General features: G+C 33.1%; 3 protein-coding genes across 3 annotated transcripts in view; 1 reads left to right on the forward strand and 2 right to left on the reverse strand.

Moving 5' to 3' along the window:
• The window catches only part of LOC113400762 (waprin-Phi1-like), a gene marked incomplete at its 5' end in the record, with an annotated part of 112,531 nt that extends 107,896 nt beyond the window's left edge, over positions 1-4,635 (reverse strand). Inside the window, one exon of the mRNA XM_064215425.1 lies at positions 4,572-4,635. Within this exon, the coding sequence (XP_064071495.1) occupies positions 4,572-4,635 (64 nt within the window). The remainder of the gene's footprint in view (positions 1-4,571) is intronic.
• LOC113400746 (TBC1 domain family member 5) overlaps positions 1-26,795 on the forward strand; it is a 146,863-nt gene that overhangs the window by 48,505 nt on the left and 71,563 nt on the right. The gene's annotated exons all lie outside the window — the stretch shown is intronic.
• On the reverse strand, positions 5,361-26,067 carry LOC113400759 (uncharacterized protein). Its single transcript, XM_026640410.2, has 15 exons — positions 25,929-26,067; positions 20,490-20,567; positions 19,595-19,857; positions 18,942-19,136; positions 17,806-17,961; positions 17,208-17,347; positions 14,832-15,021; positions 14,093-14,243; positions 12,928-13,139; positions 11,886-12,069; positions 11,409-11,610; positions 10,786-11,060; positions 9,910-10,109; positions 6,347-6,661; positions 5,361-5,755 (listed from the first exon to the last, which is right to left on the reverse strand). The coding sequence occupies exons 2-15, from the start codon at positions 20,553-20,555 to the stop codon at positions 5,488-5,490; spliced, it is 2,817 nt and encodes a 938-aa protein (XP_026496195.2). The 5' UTR covers positions 20,556-20,567; positions 25,929-26,067; the 3' UTR covers positions 5,361-5,487.

A 26,795-nucleotide genomic window follows, 5' to 3' on the forward strand; every position in this document is an offset into this window, starting at 1 on the left:
TCAATTAAATAAAACAGTTTGTCATGGCTTCTCAAAGTTAAAGCTAGTTGCAAAACGGTGAAAAATAAAATTACTCTGGCCCATAGCGCCTCGACCGCGCCTGATGAGTTTCCGCAATAGAAAGTATTGGAAAAATGTTTACCGGAGTTTTATCGTGTTAAAGAAAACTCGTTATCGCCCTCAGCTAGTCATATTTAGATATTCTGAAGCCGAAGATCGTTTAAGATTCTACGCTTCCTTACTCAAATATGTTTTACATTCAAGGCAATTTTGTCGCAGAAAAAGTTTTTTTAATTGTATGACATATCACATTTTGCACCATGACACATCAAGATACTACTCGTTCCGGCTTCGCACGTGAATAAGGGTCTATATTAAACGTTTACATTATACAGCTAAACCTTTCTAGGCTAAGCAGTTTCACCCGTTTTTAACTTTTGACGTGACAAGCGTCAACTACTTTTTCTTGTATATGTATAAGGAGCTTTAGACTCAATTTGGTTCCATCATTAGTTTTATGAAATCCTGACAATTATCAGAAAAGTACTTAAACCAAAGAATTAATTTAATTATTATTAATAACTACCATGTAAGAGGGATTATTTTTTATATAAATCCAGAAAAAAATCTGTTTCGTATCGACTGAACATACCCCGAAAAATAAGGCTGAATTGATAATATCCAAGTTTCACATTAACTTATGAGGAAAAAGTTGTACCAAGTTTAATTACTCGACTGATTGATAAGTTTCGTTGACACAAATAACTTACGACTATAACAAAGTCAAGGTTCCGCTGATAACCTTTCTACAGTTACGAATGTTTGATAACAGGGGGACCAATTATACAAATTTATAACGGTTACGATGCGTCCCCGATCCGTCGCGTTCTATCGGTCCAGCTTCGACCGAACCGCAAATGAATCGTGAATCAATGAAAAATGCCTTTGTAAAACTAAGATGGCCGGCGTCACAAAATTATTTTTGAGTCTGATTGATGAGAAGATTGGTATACGGACTTGCACTAGGTTCTAAAATTGTTTACATTATATGTATATTATTATTAACTTTATTTTCAATAAAATCATTAAACTAAAAATGTTTTTTATCTATTTTATTAACGTTCTTGTAATGCGTTATTAATGATTCAAGTTAGAAAGACATCAGGATTAAATACTTCTCTTGCTATAAAAACGTAAACCATAATTAAAACTGAGAAAATTATTTTATAAAACCAATTAAGCTTTACGATATTATTAAAGACTAATTAAATTAACTTTTACAAAATAATTGAATTGAAGTATAAATAAAGTGTGAGATTATTGATAAAATTTAATGACAGAATGTATTTAAATGTACTCTTTATGACAACACGAACGACGCTGATAAATACGGGCTGAATGTATTAAAACATTTTATTGACACACATTTAACAATATTTATATTTCGCAATTGTTCCCGTAATCAGCTTCTCTTTTAACCATATTAATTGAAGTCAGAGTAAATAATGTATTTTTGGTGATTATGTATGTCACGAAACTTATAAGAGGCTAATCAGAACACAGAAGAGGGTGAACACACAAGTGTGTGCAACACACACAACGCCTTGTCTATCCGTTACTTTTATAGCCCAATACGCTGTGTCCGAAGGAAATCAGGCTCAGACCCTTTCATTTTTTTAATTTAATCTTTCAAAACTTCAAAGACGTGTTCTCTGACATTTGTACATACACGATAGGTATACCAAAACCTTTTTATTATGTCTTTGTTTTAATTTAGTAAATTAATTTTGCATATTAAAACTTCTGTCACAATTGACACAGTCACAAATTTTAATTGCCTTTTGTGTTGTTGTGTTTGATATTTGTAAGTGCGTCAGCTGTTTTCCTTGTGTTATGGAATAATAATGCAATGCTTACACCGATCTGGATGGTAATTAGCCAACCTGTCCATGATGAGATCATCTTTCGACTCGACAATGAACATTGGTAAAAGTAGTTGGCTGTATTGACTATTTCTATAGAGGGACCTAATAATTTTAAGCTGCCTCCACCTGGTATTTCAACTGATGATAGCGAGATTTGCAGCCTCTCAGTTAGCATTTAGTCTTAATAAATGTTATAAGTGATTCGAGACACATAAACGAAAAAGTCGTAGTTGCCTTCTCTTTAGTTCAATTAGTTTTATAATATATGATTATAGTAAATCCAGCCGAGATGGCCCAGTGGTTAGAACGCGTGCATCTTAACCGATGCTTTCGGGTTCAAACCCAGGCTGGCACCACTAAATTTTCATGTGCTTAATTTGTGTTTATAATTTATCTCGTGCTCGGCGGTGAAGGAAAACATCGTGAGGAAACCTGCATGTGTCTAATTTCAACGAAATTCTGCCACATGTGTATTCCACCAACCTGCATTGGAGCAGCGTGGTGGAATATGCTCCAAACCTTCTCCTCAGAGGGAGAGGAGGCCTTAGCCCAGCAGTGGGAAATTAACAGGCTGCTAATGTAAAAATGTAATGTAATGTATAGTAAATCAGTCGTCGCCCGCGGCTGCGCTCGCGTTTTAGGGGTCCTTCGTCAGATATTAAGCATAAAAATTTAGCCTATGTCCTTCCTTTAAGCTTACTTTCTTGCAAATTTCATCAAATACAGTGTATCCGTTTGGCCATGACAGAGCAACAGACAGAGTTACTTTTGCATTTATTATATTAGTAGCCGATTCATAAATTCAAATATATATCTGTATATATATATCTTTACATATAATAAAATCGTAACTGATCGAAATCTGTATAAAGAAGATATTTGACAAAAAATAGTACTGGGGGTTTTTATTAACGCAATAGAACACAAAAATATGATTTTTAGAATTTTTGTCTGTTTGTCTGTTTTCACTGATTTATACTGTAGTAACCTTGGGGTAACATATAGAGTTTGTTTTATTAAAATCGAGATTATGGAACCAGGACTGATGAGGTTAGAGCCTTTTTAAAGAATTCCAGTGGTGTTACATCATCCCTTTGCATTTTATGTTTATACTACGATTCCTTCTCATTCCAAATAAAAAATCGTATACTTTTAAGCGAGCCACATGAAGCCACATGAAGCTAGCCGAGTACACTGTACTCGGCTAGCTTCATGTGGCTCTGTCGCGTGTTCGCAACTGCGTATTTTTAAACGTTGAAATAAAGAATATATTGATTTTTGAATAAAGATATATTATAACACCTCGTCTAATAACTACGACAAGTAACAAGAAAGCTAGTATATTTCTCCCTCAGAGAATCTGAATTGCGATTGAACGGGGAAATGCTGTTAGCATAATTGCGACCGTTCCTCGCGGTGGATTTATAAAGTACCTCAATGTAAATAGAACTTATATTAAAAGATAATATTATTATAGCTTCATATTTTAATAATATTTCTTTTTTTTTTTTTTTTTAATATGGCAATGGGCCACCTCATGTTAAGTGGTTACGACCGCCCATAGACATTGGCGCTGTAAAAAATCACACAACACAATCATCACAAATATCGGGAACTAAGATGTAGTAGTAACTATGATGTAACTAAGATGTACTCTAGTAACACTAGGTCACTCACCTTTCAAATATGAATATAATTCGCATACACAGAATTTTGTGCATACATTTTTGATGTAACTACCATAATATTTTGCAGAAAATATCCCTAGTGGCTAGAATAGGACAACTATTTATTTACAAAGGATTTCTTATTTGTTTTTCCATTGAAAGATTATCTTTCGTTATTTTTCCCATAGGACAAATATTTACATATTTTAATATATTCAATTCAGTATTATTACTATTTTTTTTATATAATATGTAAGTGGGCGGGCGGCGTTAATATATATATGTATATACATATTAACATTAATAAAATCTTATATACACATATATATGTATATGTAAGATTTTATGTCCTCGTGCCTGCAATTACACTGCCTCACTCACCCTTCAAACTGGAACACAACGATACTGAATACTGCTGTTTGTCGGTGTTTGCCGGAGTGGGTGATATAGCCCTTCCACCAAGTTAGTATCATACTTAAAAATAATATTACAACATACAAACAAATATACAAAATGCCCGGTTTATGCATCTCCTCATCTTGCTTACTTCGATAAAAAATTATTATTATTATTATCATTTAATGGGTCCGATCTAATTTCCGGTTAAATATTAGATAGCTTTTCATATTACCTTTTTTTTTAACGTTGTGATTATTAAACAAAAATATTTTTTTATATATTTAGGTGGTGAATACTAACAATAATCATTCTGTACTCAGCTTTCTGAACGTACCCTTAAACGTCAAACATGGCCGCCCGTTGAACTGTCATATCATTGAATTTCATGGATTTCATATCGAAATATCTCGATTATACGAATTATGTGGATCTACATAATTATGCTGTTGCCTAAAAATATATATTTTTTAACGATCTATAATTCTGGATAGGTTTCGATCGGGTCTATTGTAGACCTGCACGAAATTTTAATATAGGTACTGTGAAATAATAACCCTCAAATATTAAATTTCAATATAACAGTTGTAAAATTTAAAAACCGAAATTGAGAATATAATACAAAAAAACAAAAAAATAATAATATAATATTTATTTAAATATTTTGATTTTTACAATTCGAAATATTCATATTATTTAAAAATGGTACGTACGTATTTTTCATGGGATCAAATCGTTTGTAATTTTGGTTTTTCCATTGCTTTCCTTTCCGAACTTTCATTCTAATCTTTACTTTTGATATTTATATTACCATAGGACTCGTTTGAGACACGTTTAGATAATTTACATACAATTATTTATACATTTATGATTATTACTGTCCGAACAGTACATTTTTTACACCACACTACTAACGAAGCTTGCGCTGTAAAGACGCGCAGCGGACAATGGATACTCGCTATACACAAAGTCAAACAATTTCCTTTAAAGTGTTACGAACCCTTGTCCTCTAAATGCAATAATAGGTCCAAGGATTCTATGTTTTAATACTTGACTTGACATCAGATATAATAGATATCCGATACATTATGAATCGAATGAAAGACATACTTGCAAAAGTTCGTCTAATTTATTAACAGTTTTATATCAAACTCAGGAGTTTACATCAATGTCTGATAAGACTCAGTTTTAGTATATTTAATATATTATGTAAATATTTACAAAGGTGAGTTCACATTGCATGTATCGTCTGGGACTATTTTTGCCAGACATCTTTAGCGTCTATCAATTAATTGGTGTTGAGCATTACCAATTAAAGAGAAGTCACATCTTCAATAGACATTCTTGTTTATTCGTTTAATAAATTAGTGGATACATTTTCCTCATTTAATTTATTTTCTCAAACTGTCATTTACAATTTGTATATAGTAATAACATTCATCATATAAAAATATTTATACAAACTATAAATTATCTTCTATTTTTTCTTAAATATACATTTAGTTTCTAACAAATTGGTCATCTTTAACGTCAGCTTTACTGAGATAATCGTCTAACCATTTCTCGATAACTGGTAAATTTTCTGCCGACCATTTAGCTTCTTCCCTGATGTTCCTCATCGATTTCTCTATTATATGTTCCGCTGAACCGAATTCCCCTTGGTGAGCCACATACAGGTTAGAAACCAGCTCCAATCCAGCTTGGGTCGTGAACTGTGACGTCGCCGAAGTGATCAAGTTATCCCAGATGTTAGTTTTGCTGGAGAATCTTTAAAGAGTGTATAGATATTTATTACACAAGACATAATATATACGGTAAAGAAAATTGATTACGTATAATAATTAATTGTGTTTAACGCATTGTCTGGTTAATTAGTAATTTCTTCCAGATAGCCAATCAAGGAGAGATTTAATCCGTAAACATCTCCAAATTGACTGATGTATATTTTCAACAAATATTTGAAGCTTAATTGATGGCGCTTATTATTTATTTGTTACGCCTAATAGGGTTACTATAATGGAATTGTCATTATCTTTTCATTCAGGTGACAAGAGTTTATAAGTTACTTTCAATAACTTCTTTTGGTTTTAAAAATCAGAAGGTGTTATCAAAAATTTAGCCAATTAGTCGAAAAAATACGATGGGTGTTTTAAAGAAAATATTATACGTAGTTAATGAATTCAACATGGATTCGGAAAAGTTTAATACATTAGGATGACAATTTTTAGTATTTCATTCCACTTCAAAATGTGTAGAATACCCAAGAGCCATGAAGTGTCTGGAAAGCACACTTAATATTCGCATTAAGATGCGTAACAATAAATTGAAACGATAATTAAGAAAATATATAATACTTACTTCTCCTTAAGAACATCCCAGTTATCATTAAGGAAATGAAATAGAGCCGTGTAACCTTGAGAGTTACCAGTCAACATGCTGAATATAAGGAACAGGTCAGTTTCTGTGAAGTTTCCATTGCCCTCCAGAACAGTTATGTTCAACAATTTGTGAACTTTATATTCATCCACTGGACAACCAGCGAGGGTCTTTAGAAGGTATGTCCTTTCACTCTGTTTCCTTGATGGAGGGAAGTTTATCACCCTCTGGAGTCCGAAGTTCCACTCTTTTTGTGTGCCCCATTTAAATACTGGGCAGATGTATTGGTTGGATGTTCTGTAAAAAAAAAATCTTTGTCTATAAAATAAATACTAAGTTTACCTTAGTATATTGTAAATATTCGATACTGTAAAGGGTATCCAGCACTCATATCCTTTGCGGTTTAAAGCAATTTAACGTTGATCTAATATCGGTACACATATTTAAAAATATTATAACAGACGTGATTACAAATTTTATTCTAACTTATCCCACAAAAGGGCATGTACCACGTGAACGGTCGCATATCGTTTAAAATATGGGCAAATATTATCACACATAAAATATAATAAAACCGTCAAATACATGTTTTTTTTATAGTGCTATGATATAAATAGAAAACTCCATATAAACTGTTAACATATATTTATGTATAAAATAGTAACAATAAGACTAAACAGGAACCGTCGAGAACCCGAACAATACGTAACATTATTAATGGCCAAAGCACACTGAATGATGAATCTCAACAACAATAGGAGATGGAAAGAAAATATCATCCAACAAAAACAATAAAATATTTTATAAGCTTATTCTTTTTAAGCTGAAAAAATATGTTCACTTCCATTTAAATCGTATAAAAATATTTAATACGTCCTAGATAATGTCTTATTTATTTAGACGATAATTCTCATGGAACGAAATTAAAGCCAAGGGCAAAGTAAAAAATATATATTTGGCGTTTTCAGTTGCTCCTGCGCTCTAAATATTTCTAATCGTTTTGGATTTACGACTACTATTCATTAAGAGCGAGAGACAACAAAGATTCCATCTCAGTATTTCATACAAAAAGAGTGCAGAAGTGAGTTACATAACCACGATGAAGCAGGGAAGAGGTAAGAACAAAAATCGATAAAATGAGATGGGATACGTATTAGAGGTTAGACATTCGAACGACTAGGTAAATCAGCGATATTTAAGAGAAATTTAAAGTTTGAATCTACTTGAAAAAGGGCTAAACAGGATACTGTACACAGTAAAAAAGACGAGGGTCCCTGTGAAGTAAAGGAATAAAGAGTTCAGGTCGATTTTAAGAAAAATGGTCAAATTTATAGAACCCGGCATTACAACAAAAGGCTTTAAATTTTTTTAAAAAGTTTTTCTTTAGAATAACAGGAATCATATAAAAAGTTTATACTTCTGACAATGTCTATGGGTGAAATGTCCTTTTGCCAACAGGTGGCTTATTTTCTTGTCTATAGTAGTCATTTATGTATATTCATCTAAATTTCAATATAAATAAAATACTCATCAATTTATAAACGAATTTAGGTTATTTGTATTTATTCCTCAGAGTGGAAAATGGGTTGATCCTTTCATCGTTTACTGAAAACAGTTTTCACGGTATTAATGCGGATATTGCGGTTTTAATCATATTTATTCTTATGTATGTATATATATTTATGTTCTGTGGAACTGGTCAAGTGAAAATACTCCCTATATTAATGCTTTAATTATTTATTTACTTAATGTTAAAATGATAATTGAAAATCGTTTGACTTTACATAGGGTTTTGTATAGTCAAACCTACATCCTTACATCTAGTTCCCATTTTTTTTATAAATACTACAATTTTTCATCAAGCGACCATTTTCGATAATATACACCTAATATGTTGTTAATATAGGTAGGCAGACGGGCAAATACGTCACAGTAATTGGTCACTATCGCTCATAGACATTGGCGCTGTAAGAAATATTTAACATTCCTTTTCACCAATACGCCAACCTTTGGATTTAAGATTATTTGTCCCTGTGGCTGTAATAACACTGACTCACTCACCCTTCAAACCGAACCGTAGAATATGTGATGAGTGGGCGGTACCAACACAGTTGGGCTTTCACAAAGCCATACCACCAAGTAAATTAATTTATTAAAGAACCAAAAATGACGACGAAGGATAACTATGTCAGATATTCGATAACCCGTAAGGATCCCGTTTTCCAATAGAGAATGATATTCACAACATAAGAGGCCAGGAATAAATTAAATTTTCACGCTTCACATAACACGAATGGACGTACCTTTCGGCTTTCGTTTCCGCGTTTCGTCCAATAAATGAATTCACAATTTATTTAGATTCAATCTTATCGCACAGTGAAGATTTATGGCGAGTCAAAGTACCAAAAGGTGCACATTCTTGAATAAAATTTGACCGTTGTAAAAGTAACACTCAACCCAATAAATTGTATAGGATACAGTAAAGGTTCATGTTTCAGGTCCATATACGAGAATTATTATTGGAATAGTTCGTTCTTTAAGGTATTTTGTCACTTTAATTAACTGACCGATATACACAAGAGATATGTTCTCATATCACAAATTTGGACGTTGTTGCATATTAACAATAAATAAAGTAAAACAAATAAAAAGAGTCATGACAAATTCTAAATTTGAACAGAGCTACCCAATCAAATGTAGCATCTGAACATAAACGGTAGATCTGTATCAGGCTAATATGATCACTAAAACAAAACACTCATTGTATCAATACATATAAATAAATTGGAGTGTCTGTTTGGAATATTAAAATAACCGCGTTTTACTAAATGCGTATGTATGTATACAAGGTACATATACCTAAATAACATTTTTTACAATTTTTGTCTGTCTGTTTGTTCCGGCTAATCTCTGGAACAGCTGGGCCGATTTTGACGGGGCTTTTATTTTAGAATTATATGTGAAATAATAATAAAGTCACGCTTTCTTATTAAATTCAAACGCGTACGAAGTCGCGGGCACAGCTAGTTTTAAAATATATATACTAGTCAGTTTGGCTTTAATTATAGGAATGTCTTCAAATATTCTATCAGCATTTTCTCAAGAAGTAATTTTTTTCCGCGAATTATTTAGGTAACAGACACGCCCTGTTACAGTTTTAATATATTCTAATGTCTGTATTATTCAAATCACGGTGTTACGTTGTTGGTTTATTCTTTGTTACATGGTTAAACTTTTGCTCAGAACATTTTTATTCGAGGTTTAATTATAAAAAAAGTTTTGCATTACACAAGCTGAGCTACGCGTTAAAGTTCTAATTATAACAACCACAATTAAAAGTTCCATGTTAACTTTGAGACATATAAAGAAGATTATGTTTACGATTAACCAATTCAAACAAGACTTAAAAAAAAAATTATACCGTCAGTACGTTAAGCAATAAAATAATTATCCTCAGCCTTACAGCCATTCACGTTCATAATTAACATTTTCCTAGTGTATATTAGTTGTATATTCTAGAGAATTATTTATATCAATATACTCACGGGTTCCCTTCATCGGGGTTAGGAGCTTGGATCCATTTGGCGTACTGCTCCTGGGATTCCATCACACAAGGCTTGTAACCAGCTCGGCAGAGGAAAGTCTTAGTCAAACTACGAAGGTTCTTTTTCCAATTTTCCTCATCGTCCCTCACTTCTTTTGTCAGCTCAGTATACAGTGGAGTCAATAATATGCGCACATAAGCCTTAAATAAAATTTCAAGAAATATTTTTACACAATACCTGTCACACGTTAAATGATGATGGTAATTCGGCAATACTTTAATACAATACAATTTAACAATTAATCATCTAAATATAACTTTTATAAAATACTAACGAGTCCAAAATTTACAATAATCCATACACACCATAACAATAATGCCACCGAGCCGAGATGGCCAAGTGGTTAGAACGCATGCATCTTAACCGATGATTTCGGGTTCAAACCCAGGCAAGCACCACTGAATTTTCATGTGTTTAATTGGCGTTTATAATTCATCTCGACCTCGGCGGCGAAGGAAAACATCGTGACGAAACCTGCATGTGTCTAATTTCAACGAAATTCTGCCACATGTGTATTCCATCAACCCGCATTGGAGCAGCGTGGTGGAATATGCTCCAAAACCTTCTACTCAAAGGGAGAGGAGGCCGTAACCCAGCAGTGGGAAATTTACAGGCTGCTAATGTAATGTAACGTTAAAACAAATTATTCGAGTTATGTTCAAGTTGAAGAGTAAAAATATTCTAGAATTAGTATTTCTAAAATGAAGATCGATCAAAAACTAATCACAATCGTGAATACCAAATTAGCCAAAGGTTGTATGAGCTTCACACCCTCGACATTCACTGCATCGAAAATTTTGTAGCTATCACACTTACCCGGAACTTATCATGGATACTGGAGCATATATGCCTTCCAATATGGTCGATCATTGTAAAAACTGGATCCCATACCAGGTGATGTCTCTCATGTCTCATAAACAATGTCATATTGAATGCTGTAGCAAAAGATAGTTCGCCAGCATATGCTAAGTTCCATGCATCGTGTAAAAGTTTGGCTCTTGTCAGTTCTGGTATTTTAGTCCTCTGTTCACTTTGGAGGTATGCAGACAATAGGTTCCAGTTATCTTTCTCGTAGTTAACGGGAAAGGGTGCTGTTGAATTATTTTAATTCATATTTTTTTACTATACATATAGATCAACAAGTCACTAAACTTACTAATTAATAAATAATCAAAACACATGCAACCTAGCAGACGTAACAGAAATGAAACTCCTATTTACTTCAGAAGACATGCATAAAGGTATGCTCTCAACTTCTCGAAATGCAACTCCCGAAGAAGTTTCACTGAATGACTTCTTGAATAGCTTTTACATTCATTAAAATTTAATATCTTATATTTCTTTGGTCTCCTGAAATATCATACTTTTAACTATTATAAGTAGCGTAAGAAGTAATATTTCGATTCTCGATTCAAAGTTCATTTAAGTTAATTACTCACCGATTTCCTCAGGATTGACGATAATGAAATGATTTTTATCAGGCAAATTAACGAGATTTAGATCCTTGTGATTACGCATCCATGCGACTGGTGTTGTGTTTGTAAAGTCGAGATTGTCACCGCGAGCCATTACCAACGGTGCCCACCAAAGCATCTTGGCTGCGTCTGGCACGTCATGGGGCCGCTCACGAAGATAGACTTTCTGAATATATCGTAATTATTAAAATTCATTTAATAAGATGTTTTTCAATGATACCTGTATTATTTAGAGTGTTTGAAATCAAATAATTATTTTTCACACAGTCCAAAAAAATAAAATAAGATCGATTTTAAATAAATAAAGTATCAAATATATTTGATTATTCGTTAATATCTCCTACTATTTATAGAAAATGAATTATTATCCTCTATCATTATTATATTTTAAACTCTTCAAAATGCTATAAGTTTGGGTACAAAATAAACTCAAACACTTACCTGCGTCACCATAGCCGAGTTTGTATCATAATTCCTCTTAACAGTTATAAGTGGTAATCTATCCTTCTCAATCCAACTACTGGCTACAGTTTTAACATCTACATCTTTAGGTATCTTGCCATCACTAATAGCAGCTGCATTGAGAGCATTCCAAATATCGTCACCGGTAAAAGTTTTGAATTTTCTAAAAACAACCACGTTACCATCAGAATTACCATTTTCAACGCAATTTCTTTGATTTACACTTTTGAATATACAATAACATTTATTTATGTCCTCTTTGCAAAGTTTAATTAGTAAAATGTTAATATGTATAGTATATTTTAGTACAATACGAAGTATATAAATAATACGTTGTCCAATAGATTTTCCAGCAGCGGTCCCGAGAAACTAGACTCGTCTTTATAAATATTCCAACGAATAATATAAGATATCATAATTAAACTAAAAAGTTACTTACAAATATAAACCATAAACAAAATAACAAAAAAATACATAAAATATAATCAAGCTCAAGAAATATCCTGTTTTTTTTTTAAATATCATATGTAGTCTGACGAGCAAAAGGGCCACCTGATGATCGGTAGTCAGCACCGCCCATAGACATAGATGTTAATATTATGCCCCTTGTACCTTATTTTTTATGATATCGGTATGCGGACGAGCAAATGGGACACCTGATGGTAAGTGGTCACCACCGCCCATAGACAATGGCGGTGTAAGAAATATTAACCATTCCTTACAGCACCAATGCGCCACCAACCTTGAGAACTATGATGTTACCTCCCTTGTGCCTGTAGTTACACTGGCTCACTGCTGTTTGGCGGTAGAATATCTGATGAGTGGGTGGTACCTACCCAGACGGGCTTGCACAAACCCCTACGACCAAGTAAAACTGTAGATAAAACCATACCAAGTATTGCTAATTGGCGGTAAATTATTGATGCCTTCGTACTATACGTATCAAGTAAAAGTTCAAATGTTCATTATTTCAACATTTTACAAACTCCGATATATTGTTATGTAATAAAAAAAACTTTACTTGGATTCAATGAACATCTTCATTCCTTTCTTGAACGTGTCTCCACCGATTGTATAGTTAAACATGCGAAAGAGCAGTTCTATTTTGGTACAAGCGGTTTCTTGCTTCATGCCCGTGATGCGAGAGTGTGGGTAACGCTTGCTGAACTCATAATACAAGGAATACAGCACCGTCATCGGCCACCTCTCCTCCATCTCTGAACCGTTATTTATCTGCAAGGAAATAATATCTTCAAATACAATTTTATATATCATTTCGTTATCAAAATAATTATTTACTTATTGTATTGTAAGTGTTCAGAGTCCTGTTAGAACAAACTAGAAATGAGTCAGTAGAGACACAGTCAATGTCGCATGTTACTTTCCGACATTTCACCATAATTAATCATTAAATTCAATGGTTACACGTAGGATATACGCATCATCGCACGAAATATTTTATAGTCAAGCAACAAAAGCGAATACTAAGTCGAAATCGAATTCAAATTTCCGATAATAATTAACAATTTGTCAATACATCAATAGTTATAATTAAAGTGATACAACTTTTGGGGCATTAAGAAAAAGTCGGGATTTTTCGCAGTGATGGGAATTTCGCTTTTGATTTTGTATTCACTTAAGTTGCTTCACTATAATGTACCGCATGCTCTATCTGCATTTTAATTTATAAACTAAGACATCAACGGCATGTCTTGAGTATAATTCTTATTAAATACATTTCTGTAGTACTATAAGAATTTTTTTCGGAAACATTATTTGAACTATTACCAAAATGTTAACCTTAAGTTATGATCTTTAATATACACATATAATTATATTTAAAGTACTATTTATTTATTTGTAGCATATAACGACCAGTAGATCTTATAATAAGATTAATACAATGAGGTAAGTATAGACGTAATTTATTATGGATAGATTTTAATGTTTGGTATAATGTTTGGTTTACTATGTCGACCTTTTTACATTTAAGATATATTAACAGATCTTTTGAAGGTCAATGCGTCAAAAAAGGGAACTAAAATGTTATGTTCTTAAACCTGTAATTAAACTGGCTCAATGACCTTATAAAAAGGAACCTATAAATCAAAGTATTACTGTTCGTTTGATAATATATCCCAACGAACTTGGACCAAATCCTATTATATTTTGAGTATATAAGGTACCTTGAATGCGATCTCCGCAGCGAGGTAGCCCACGAGCGCTTTGTTGAGGTGCGCATCGCTCCACCACGCGGGCGTAGCGAGCGCGCCGAGCCATTGATACGAGATCTCTTGCGCCAACTGCAGGTAGCCCCGACTACTGAGGTCACTCTCTCTGTACGAAACGATGGTACAAGACTATTAAAAATAATTCATACAAATAAAAATGGAACGTTTATTTATTTCTATCATTTATAATTAATATAATATAATTATAATATTCACTAATATTGAATGTTAGTAATCAAACCAAGAAGATTACACTATAAAAAAAATAGAAAAATACGCGTATAATTTTTATAATTATATTTTTTTTAGATTGGTAGACGGACGGGCAAACGGGGAAATCTGATTATAAGTGGTCACCATACACATGGAACTGTAAGAAATCTAAACTTACATCGCCAAAACGCCGCCAACATTGGGCACTAAGATGTTACGTCCCTTGTGCCTGTAGTTACACTGCTTACTCCCCTTCAAACCGGAACACAACAATACTAAGTTCTATTGTTTGGCGGTAGAATATGTAATGCGTCGGTGACACCTACGGACGGCACTACCACGAACTTTAGTTGTTAATTTACGACAAATTTACACATATTATATATAGCGGTCAATAATTAAAAAACAATATTTTATTGTTTTTAGTATCGTGTCTTCGTAGATTGAATTGTTTTTTACCTTATTTATCTATAACATTTACCTAAAAACAATCAGTCCCCAATTATCAGCGGGTCTGATTCCAAAATAGCTCGGCAAAGCGACGATGTCAAGTCTGTGTAAAGGAAGAGGCACTTGCCAAAAGTTGGCCACTTCGCCAAACACTTGGGCTACTTTCTCGTTAACACCTTCCAGCGCTTGCAAATATTCGGGACGACCCCACACACGTAGTTCTAAGTGAACAAAGATATAAAAAATATTTTGTTAGTCGACGAAATGTCAAAATAAATCGCTATCGACATTTATATATATCACCGTAAAATTGTAAATACCGTTAGATTATAATCTATCTCGCGAGTTTGTAAACCGTCGATAGATTGTGAACGGTGATACGACTTACAATAAAACGTATGAAAGTTCGATAGTTTATAATTTAGGGTTTTTATAATTTAACTTTAATTAGCTTCGGTAGATTATCTACCGAAATGTAATGCGTTAAACTGTTAGCAGTAAGTTTCGGTTCACAATTAGAAAGTTCACAATTTTACGAGACAGATTATAATCAAACGGTATTTATAATTATACGGTGTCATATATACTACGATTTTTGATATAAACCACACTTATATTTAATAGTCCACTGTAGTAATATGTATTTTATTTGAATTGTATTAATACTTTAAAATTATATTTAAAAGTATCGCCTTTGATTTGGCTGTATTAAAGATATGACTATTTAATCACAATTTTGCTAAAGCATTTTTCTATACTATTTACCAATATGTACAAGAAAGTTTAAATAAATCATTGAAAACGTATAAAAATAAAAGAATTAATTTCATAATAGATATTAATTTTTATTATACCATTAATTTGCGTAGATATGAATATACTTAACTTTGTTATTACTTTTTTTAAAAGTATCTTTAAATCATCTATTATTATAAAGATAAACATGTACACATTGAATTTACGTTGAGAAATATTCGTAATAAAGAAAGCGTAAATATTAATGTCGATCATGTTTAGTCAAATGTGTGTAATGTAGAAAAACTTTATGGAGGAGCATATAAAAGCCATCAACTATTGTTTGCTTGATGGCTCAATTTTGCAGACAATGGTAGAAGTTACGATTTTGGTAGACCAATATATTTTACGCTTACAAAGGCTATTTGAAATATCAATCTTATAACTTTTAGTGTGATATATGTACTTGTCCACGTGTTTGGATAGGCACACTCTTATCTGCTGTAATAAATCTATACATATAATAAAATTGGAGTGTCTGTTTGTAATATTAAAAAAACCGCTTTTTACTAAATGCATATGTATGTATACACTAAAATATACTAAATACATTATATATAGGTACATATACCAAAATAACCCTTTTTTTTTCAATTTTTGTCTGTCTGTCTGTTTGTTCCGGCTAATCTCTGGAACGGCTAGACCGATTTTGACAGGACTTTCACTGGCAGAAAGCTGATATTATAAGTAGCTTGGGCTACAACGATAACTTTTTGGTTGAATTCAAACACGCTCGAAGTCGCGGGCACAGCTAGTTGTTATATATAAAGTAAAGTATCAGTATGTCAATGTTCCACTGTTGAGCTAAGGTTTCCTTTCCCTTTGGAGGAAAAAGTTTGGAGCTTATCCCACCACGCTGCTCCAATGAGGATATATATACATGTGGCAAAATTTCATTGAAATTAGACACATGCAGGTTTTAAGATATTTTCCTTCACCGCCTAACACGTTACACGAGGTAGATTTTAAGCACAATTTAAGCACAAAAAAAAACAACTACAACTACTAAACTGGTGCTTGCCTGGGTTTGCCCGCAATCATCTTTTATATATTTCGTAATTCTAACTTTTATTGCAATTACGCCACAGAATATATTTCTGGGAGAATACAAAACGATAAAAATATATCAAAACAAGAAAGCGTCTTAGTTTATAAGCTTTTAATACTTAAAACAGTATTATGCTCTTAATAGCATTGTAGGGATGAACGTCAAAATGACAATAAAAGTATAATAAAACCCAGCGGCGGCCGGAGCGCAAAGGGAGTGGCGATGAGTCAAATCTCGCTGAATCTGCTAAAGTTACAAGTGGAAATATAGATATAGAGAGCATTAAATTAAATATGTAGTAACATTCTCGCTAATAATTATTAATAAGTATTAATGTTACATAACATATCTATTATAATAGACTAAACGTATACCATTTGTAACGGAAGAAATGTCACTGTTGTGCACAAAATTTGAAAATTGAACAACCAAAAAGAATTCATTTCTGCATGTTAATTTACATAATTCAATGAAAATATTTGCAATTCATGAAATATAAGTGCAATATTGTTATTTTCGACAAGCAATATTGCTGTAAAGAATCTTCTATTAATATTTACTTACCGATATCATTTCCATTTTCGTCTTTGTAACGAGTGGATTCACCGAGTTGTTTCAATTCAGCTATTATGAGGCCTAATGTGAAAGTCGACATTGGCGGAGTCCTCTCGAAATGATCCCAAACCGCATTTGGCTCTCCATTTCTAGTATTATTAATAGTAAAATTAAAATATGTATATATGTACTATAATATCACTAAACGCTAAGATACAATTATTATCACATCATTTGATGAGATGACGATCTGACACAACCAAATAAATCAGGTCAAAAGCTTAACGTGCTTTTCGAGGTACGGGAGTGTAATACTGCCAAAGTCAGTCACAGGGATTTATTGAGAATTCTTTAACATAAAGCCCTAATAAATTCGGTATTCAAATCCAATACATGGGATTTGCAGCCTTATCGCCGACCTTCACGGGGAGCATCCCCCTGTAATGTAACAATCTAAGCTTTGATTTTGAGCACTCGCCTGCAGAAGAGTCAGATGTTTTTACAATGTCGGACAAATTGCATTATCACGTATGAAATGCTCACGTTGATGGACCGCCCTTATAAGCTAGATACTAAACAAAGATAGTGGACTAAATAAAATACTTACATATCTTCAGATCTCGCTACAGGCGTATTACTAAGAGCTACCATACCCCGAGGCCGCACCACACTGAGCTCGAAAGGCGTCTTATATCCGGGCTCGTCGAAACATGGGAACATTCGCCTTGCATTGTTGGGACGCAATTGGGTACCTGCTACCATCCTATGAAATATAATATATATATAAACATAATTAATTTTTAATTTGAATAAAATTATGTTCTAGTTCACTTTTTAAATATTACGACGAAAATCGTACTGATAATACTAGAAGTACTTATTATAACTAACACCGTCATTGTTAACCACGTGATCTAAGTGTTATATCATTCATAAACCGGAACACGGTAATACGGTCCCTAGATTTTTGGCAGTAGAATAATTTACGAGTGGGTGGTGCCACCTACCACGCACCACGCGATACTGATGAATGATATAAGCAAGGTTAGGTCAACTACTTTACAACTCAATCGGAGTTCTTTGTTATGAATAAAAGACAAAAAGGTCTTACGATGAGAACGATAACAGTTTAATATTGGCCCGATGTCATAAATGAATCACGGCTAGTTTGTGGCGAACGATTGTGGTGTACGAAGGCGAACAGATGGTATAATAAAATCTTAATCAAACAAATATCTCGACTACCGCACGAGCGTAGTCGTTGACGGAAACTACTCGGAACGCCTATTATTTTTAATATTACTTTGTTGAAGTTTGGTAAATTATTTTAAACACAAAACAATTGATTACCTTTTCATTTTCAATTGCCTTACCTTGATTCACACCGTTTTGAAAAATAAATTATTAAATATTATTTAAAAGATTAACAATAATTTTATATATTTTCGTTATGTAATTATTTGTTATGACTGAATGATTGATTAAAGTTATTAATTTGAATATACGAATTGGCAAATTTTTCCTTATCGGTTTTTACTATTTGCTTTATTAATCCAATATTTACAATTACTAAAAATATTATGTATAATTGAATTCAGTAAACAAATGTTATATATTTTCTTATTACTCGAATCAATAAAACATATAGTTATAAAACGCAGTATGTACATACGACGTTTTCAAATTACACAATGCAAAATGATCACATATTGATGAAATATTTTTTACAGTTACAAATATTACCTCTCGACCTCCTGGTCAGTGACGTAGATTGTTTTGAAGAAGGCTTCCGTCGACGACGTTTCCATGTTCCCTTTGAAACTGAAATTAATGAACCCAATTGACGATTTCGGGACCACCTTCTCCAGACGAAGTGTTACAATCGGCTTCTTTGGATCAGTATTCATTCTCTTGATTGGAATCTTCTGCAATTCTTTCCTATGATATGGAAAATGTTATAAATAAAAATACCTGAAGCGTCGTTTTCGCAGAGGAATATATCGAGACGATTTCGTTTTCCTATTATTCACTAAACTCTTGCAAGCGTATATTTTCGCTCGTCTCCTCGCCGCGATTATATCTCCCTGTGGAGATTCATAAGCATCTATCGAATTAGATAGCTGTACTTTCTAGTACTGGAATATAGTAAAGTTTTGGGAGACGAAATCGTCTCATGGCCGTGAAAAAATATTCAAGAATTCTCAGTCAATTATTTTACTTTTTGCTTGACGATTTGCTTAAAGTGTAGTGCTGACTAGTAGAAAATTAGTGTTTTTTATGAAGTTTAATTTATAAAAGCAGCATATTTTATAATATAATCAAAAAACAAGAGTTATGTTTACAAAACATGTGCAGCAATAAAGTGTTTCAAAGACGCGTTATTTTAGACAACTTACGAATTACTCGGTATGTACGCCTTGACTTCCGATTCAGTGATTTCAATTTCATGAGCGCAATGTACGCTTATTGTGTCCGCATCTTCCAACCACGTCACGTTGATGCTCACGTGCCCTTCAAATATAGCATCTTCTAGATACGGTTCAAGTTCTAAGCGGTAGCCTGTTGGTTCAACTGATTTCTCTAGTCTAGTTTCCATCGCTAAGCCGTAAGCATTGTTCAAATCTATGCTACGTGTTTTGATGATGTGAAAAGCATGTATCTGTGGATGAATTATAATTACTAGCTTATATACATCTCTTATTGGGATAAGCCCGCCTATTCCTATAACAGAAGTTCCGATTTGCTCATAGCTCTGTTATACTGAGCACTACAAACAGTTCTTGGTTAAAAAATATTTTGCGTAAATGTTTATAGCCACTTTAATTTCGCATTTACAATACTTAGAAATTCCTTACATATTTTTAAGTGTTTACAGAATAAAATTCATTTCGTTTTCTTAGTCTGGATATATATCAGATATATATCGGATATATATAAAAAAATCGGAATTTTGATATTTATTATAAAAATCGGATTTTTTCGAACCCTGCTCAAAATAATTATTTTTTATCAAATTACTTAATTAAATGTAAAAAATATATAAAACGGAATATAAAAATGATTTACATTCTTCGTAAATATCTAATATCGTAACTTACAAAGTTAGAACATCCATTACAGCGTTAAATTAAACCTCGCTACCTTTAAAAGACCTTTCCAAAGGTTATTTTAGGAGGATAATAAAATTACTCGTTACGCTGTGATAAGTCTCGTCTCGAAATAGGTGTTTAACATCATCACGTATGAGCTCGACAGCTAACGAGGTGAGGCGCGAACGGGGCACTAACTCACCTTATCCGGTGGCAGGGAATAAGATGACACACACATGCATGCCAGCACGCACACTATCGTCTTCATGATTGTGTAAACCTGTTGACAATTGAAAAATTGATAAAGAAAATGTTCACCCCATCTCATACCATTTATTCTTCCATCCCGTTCCATCCCGTGAAACGTTTATCTATAACTAAAATTATAAATACGAAAGCAACTCTGTCTGTTACCTCTTCACACTTATACCGCCGAACGGATTTCGGTGGAAATTTAGTATGGAGGTAGTTTGAGTCCCGGGAAAAGACATAGAAAATCATCCCCTAATTGCACATGGTTAAGAACCAAATTAGCCCAAAACTATCGACCTTAACTCTGAGATCGATACCCAATGTATTATCAACTTTATATATTTGTGCAGTTTTGAAGTTTGTGAAGTTAACTAATACGACGAATTAGAAGCAGTTTAAAATGGCTAGAAATATAAGTATAGCGTTTCAAACATTAATATACATATTCAATATATATAATTTTACTATGGGAACTAGATTGGAAGTTTCCATAGTAACCAGTCTCGACGGAGAATAGCCAATTAACCAGGAGATATTGTAGTATTCCAATGTGTGCATAACATTTGTAATCTCCATGTCTTCTCTCTCTTAATCCGATGGGACGGCAATAAGATACGACAGGAGAAAAACACACAGTATTGATAACAGTAAGCCGAGATGGCACAGTGGTTAGAACGCGTGCATCTTAACCGATGATTTCGTTTTCAAACCCCGGCAGGCACCACTGAATTTCATGTGCTTAATTTGTGTTTATAATTCATCTCGTGCTCGGCGGTGAAGGAAAACATCGTGAGGATACCTGCATGTGGCTAATTGGAACGAAATTCTCCCACATGTGTATTCCACCAACCCGCATTGGAGCAGCGTGGTGGAATATGCTCCTAACCTTTTCCTAAAAGGGAGAGGAGGTCTTAGCCCAGCAGTGGAAAATTTACAGGCTGCTAATGTAATGTAATGTAAATGTTGATAACACCGCATTTCTTGGCAAAATAACGTTTTATTGGAGAGCCAGGATTTCAAGATATATAGCTAGCTACTAGACACATTAACTATATTAAAAGTGATAGTCTAGTATAGTATAGTATAATAGATAGTATAGTGTAATAAATATATATTTGTATATATAATTGTCCGTCCCGACTTCGCACGGATAAAATTCATACAAAGTATGTCCCCTTGAAGTTGAAATTTCCAAAAATTCTTTCTCATTGAGCGTCTGCGTCGCGAAAGGAGTAATAATGCTAAATTTTAAGATAATCGGACGTATAGTTTTGCAGATCTAGTAATGATTCAGTGAGTGGTATTCATCATCCTCCTGCCCTTATCCCAATTTTACTTGGGGTCGGCGCAGCATGTCTTCTTCTTCCATACTTCTCTGTCGGACGTCATCTCACTAGTAACATTCTTTCTAACCATATCGTCTTTCACACAATCCATCCATCGTTTCTTGGGTCGTCCCCTACCTCTATATACATCCACATCCATTCTCAAAACCTTTCTCACAACATGCACATACCAAGACAGCCGGTTTCCAGATAGCTTCTCGGTTACCGGTGCCACTTTCAAACTTCCTCTTATGTACTCATTCCTTACTCTATCCATTCGCGTAGCACCACACATTCCTCTCAGCATTCTCATCTCCGCCACATGCAATTGTCTTTCAGTCATCCCTTTTATAGCCCAACACTCTGATCCATATAGAACAGCAGGTCTGACCATGGTCTTATAGATCTTCCCCTTAAGTTTAAGGGGAATACGGGGGTCACAAATTGTTCCCGTAACCTGCCGCCATTTCATCCGCCCTGTGTTAATCCTGGGCTTCACCGTTCGAACTATTTCGCCATCGCCTTGAATGAGTGATATTGATAGTGATATGCGTGCGGTATTATAACGCTATTATATATATTTTTATAAACGTTCGTACGTTTCATGTTTTTAATCTAATAACGCAGTTCCAATACTTGGTGTTAGATTTTTTTAAAGCTGTTTACTGTAGCATTTATCCGCACGAAATTTAACCTACATGTAACTAGTCGATTTTTATATAATAATTCTTATTTTATTTATGAAAAGAAAAACGAACACCAAAATAAACATTATAAAATGAATAGTGTTGTGTGTATGTTTTATTTTAATACAGTACGTATACTGAGAAATGTAGATACTGGATGTCTATATACGTATATACAAAAGCAAAATAACAATCACTGATTATTCACGAAATCTCAGAAACTATAGCACCTACAAACTTTAAATTTGGAAGGTAGGTTCCTTATAGGGTGTAGACATCCGTTAAGATGGATTTTAAGAAACTCCACCCCTTAGGGGGTAAAACGGGAGTTGGAAGATTGTATGAAATCCTGTTTTTGTAAATACTCTATAGATAGTCTGGAAGTGTGCTAATAATATATATTTAGAAATCAACCCCTTTTTGGGGCTAAATCAGGGGATGGTAGTTTGTAGAATATATAATAGTAATTTATTTACTCTCTTTTATTCTATACTAACCTATGCAATCTACACTAATATTTTAAATGCGAAAGTAACTCGGTCTGTCTATTACAATTTCTCTGCCAAACCACTGAACTGAATTTGATGAAATTTGGTATGAAGCAGGCTTGAACTCCAAGGAAGGACATAGGCCTCTTTTTATGCCTAATGACGAACCACTAAAATACAAGCGAAGCCACGGGCCTCATCTAGCATCTCTATACGACACATTGGCACCATGCGTAAACGTAATATATATCTATATATATTTATACTTTTATTTATAGGTTTACAAGCTACGTTAAACTTTTAACACGCATTGTATGAGGATTGCGTCTAAAGAACTCATATCAATAGTTACATACAATTGAAGCCAATATTAAGCATGTTAACATATAAATTGACATTACAATAATACTTATTAGGAAATAATATATATACGTTATACAAAAAACATTTAAGATTTTATCCTTGGTAATTTGTTCGTTAATCGTTGATTTTCTTGCAAGACACAACGTCAACTATCAATGAAATTAATCAAAGGTATGCATTATATATGTAAAATTATAATCAGTCAGTTCCTTATCGCTCCTTCTCAGTTAGGTACTACTAATCTATATTCGGAAGCCGTGATGGCTTTAGGTAATCCTAAATTTTTTTATTTAAGTGTATGAGTTTAGCTGAATAATGTGTTTTTATTTTTACTTTCATAGAAATATACATATGATTTATAATAAGTTCAAATAGTTCGAATAGTTTACATATTCGATTGTCAATAAACAATAACCATACTCAGTAACTATAAACAAAAAAGTTAGTTCGTTTATTTTTAATTTGTTACATGATATCTGGTGTGCAGAAAAGAGCGTAAATGCCTATCTCTCACGCGTGCAAAGTCGCGTATAAAAAGTAGTTTTAATTAAATTAAAGTAACAGCTCTCTTACTGGGCAAAGGACTATGTGGCCGACGAATGCAGGTTTCCCGACGACGTTCCTTTCACCGCCAGATGAGATTAATTATAAACACAAACTAAGCAGGCCGCAACTAATAATCTATGACACGGATTAAAACCTTATACTCAAAAAAAAAATCTGCATTTATATATTTATGATAAAAGTTATATTCGTAATTTAAAGTTCATGTTTAAAGGCACGTACGGCGATAATTATTCAAATTATATATATATTAAGAGTTGACCCAATTCGAGATCCGTTTCACGGTAAACTTTTATGGAAAAACTTATTTACAGACATTTATTTTGTAGTTCACTGACCACAAACGTATTTACCGTTCTTCTTAGATTTAAGCCATTGTGTAACAGCGTATGTGTATTATTTAATAATTGTTTTGTCATCGTATATAATTAGTATTCTAAATATATATTGGATGACGATTGATGGACTAGTCTAGCTCTTAGATAAATGCATTCGATGCCCCTCGAAGCGGTTGTTAAGTTTCGTAAGATTTCCTTTTATTACGTGAAATATTTGTGTGAATTCAAATTAATTCTTCAATGATTTATAACTTGTCAACAATTTAACGCTTGTTAGACGATATTGTTAAGATTGCTGGAAAATTATGGATACGGTTTGTACAAGATTCTAAACCTTGTGACAGAACGGAGGTATAAACTTCTGGATGGTACCACGCAGTAGATAAATTCAGATGGAATATGACGCCCCGCCCGGCAGATGTGTAGCATCCACATTGATGGTAGAAATAATAAACAGTATTTCCTCTCCAAAAACAATTGGGGGGCAATTCTTCTGCCATATCACGCTTAGGATGCGTTCCCCATTCTATTCCGATATAGCTTCGACAATTCCTCACAAAAATAAAATTCAGCTTAACAATTTTTGGATATTTTTAATCTTAGAAGTAGAAACTCCCTTCGGGATGATTTTGGAAAAGTAGGAATACTCTTTAAAGTCACAGTATATATACAACGACAAAAATTGTATAAAAACGAGAAGTAAATATAAATTTGCAATAATCTTTTAAATCACACATTTAAGAGATTCTTACCGGGGCAGGGTATTCTATAATAAGGACTTATTATTCTATAATAAATCCGCAGGCATTTACCTACGACTAAATTCAAAACATGTTATATTTTTTTAATAAACATTAGAAATGCTATTCATTGATGTTCATACATAAATATAATTACATATTATTAATACATGTACATTTTTTGTAACTACTGAGTTTCTTGCGGATTCTTCTCAGTAGAATACACATTCTTAAATGGCATTGTACACCTACACATAAGTACGGTGTAGCTTTATATTATTTTATTTATTTTTATTATATAGGTAGGTGACCGAACAAATGGGCCACCTGATGGTAAATGAACACCATCGCCTAATAGACATTGCTGCTGTAAAAAATAACCATTCCTTACATCGCCAATGCGCCACCAACCTTGGAAACGAAGATGTTATGTCTCTTGTGCCTATATTTACACTCGCTCACCAGAAAATAACAATACTATGTAAAGCTATTTGCAAAGAATAGTACTTATACCCTAGAAAAAAATAATATCAGACTACACTTACTTCAATATATTACAATCAATTTATAGCTATATGTGCTAGGTTTACATTAAGAGCAATACATTAAAATATGTTTTTACATTTGTCATATGTATTAACAGCTTTATTAAACTCTATATTTAAAATACATTTCACTATTCATGTTCATCTGCAAATGTTCTTGCTAACTCACAACAAAACACAAATAAATAGTTCCATTTTCAAATAGGCTTATTGTTTTTTATTCTATTAAAAACAATAACGTTTCTATATTATATCTAAAAAGGTTTTACTAGCTATGATAACAACAATAAAAAAGTAATCTATTATACGTATACGTGCAGAATATTCGAAAGTTACTCACAAGTCAGGTCGTAGTGGCGGATAGCAGGCGTATGAATTGCGACCAGCTTGAACCAACTCAATTGGTTCAGGATATGCCCTATTTGCTCTGACGACACTGATTGTCATACGTATTGTAAGTTGCTAATGTTAACACGTATACCCCGAAACACAATACTATTGTTGTTCTGATTTTGAAATAGTTTGGCAACAATTGATATAAAATACTGTCCTTTAGCCGCAGTTTCGTTCACTACATTCAGATAATTTACCAATTTCCTGCATGTTCGTCATGCAATAGTTTCCTCAGTTCCGATACAGAACTATGATATATATATTTCAATTTGCGTTTATAATTTATCTCGTCCTTCGTGGTGAAGGAAAACATCGTGAGGAAGCCTGCATGTGTCAAATTTCAATTAAATTCTGCCACATGTGTAACCTCTAAAATGTGTAATAAGCTCCAAACAAACAACAAACAAAGAGAGGAGGCCTTAGCCCAGCAGTGAGACATTTGCAGGCTGTAACTTTAGTTTACTTTATTTTAATATTATATGTGCTGATTCTGGGTACAGAGTATCCAGTGATCAAAATCTGTCTAAATCCATTCAACCTTAACTACTATATCCTAATCGAATTCATTACAAGATTATATTCGAATCAAAAATTTGTTTGAGATTAAATAAAACCCCGCTTCTTATTTCTGTTGTTTTTGGATGTTTATCATATCATTCATAAATGTTAAACATATAAATGTTAAATTAAAAACCAACAAAAATATATAAAGCATTAGATTAAAATACAATTAATCGTATCGTCAAAAACTAAGCCTTAAAGTGTTGTATAAAAAAGAAGAAAAAATGGCGTCTGTACAACAATGCGACGATGC

The sequence above is a fragment of the Vanessa tameamea genome, chromosome 7 (assembly GCF_037043105.1).
Source record: "Vanessa tameamea isolate UH-Manoa-2023 chromosome 7, ilVanTame1 primary haplotype, whole genome shotgun sequence".
Classification (NCBI taxonomy): domain Eukaryota; kingdom Metazoa; phylum Arthropoda; class Insecta; order Lepidoptera; family Nymphalidae; genus Vanessa; species Vanessa tameamea.

Coding starts and splice junctions, on each gene's coding strand:
- LOC113400759 (XM_026640410.2), bottom strand. CDS start 20,555: ATGAAGACGATAGTGTGCGTGCTGGCATGCATGTGTGTGTCATCTTAT. Junction 17,962..18,941: donor ACTGACCAGGAGGTCGAGAG/GTAATATTTGTA, acceptor TATATTTCATAG/GATGGTAGCAGGTACCCAAT. Junction 13,140..14,092: donor CTGCGGAGATCGCATTCAAG/GTACCTTATATA, acceptor ATTTCCTTGCAG/ATAAATAACGGTTCAGAGAT.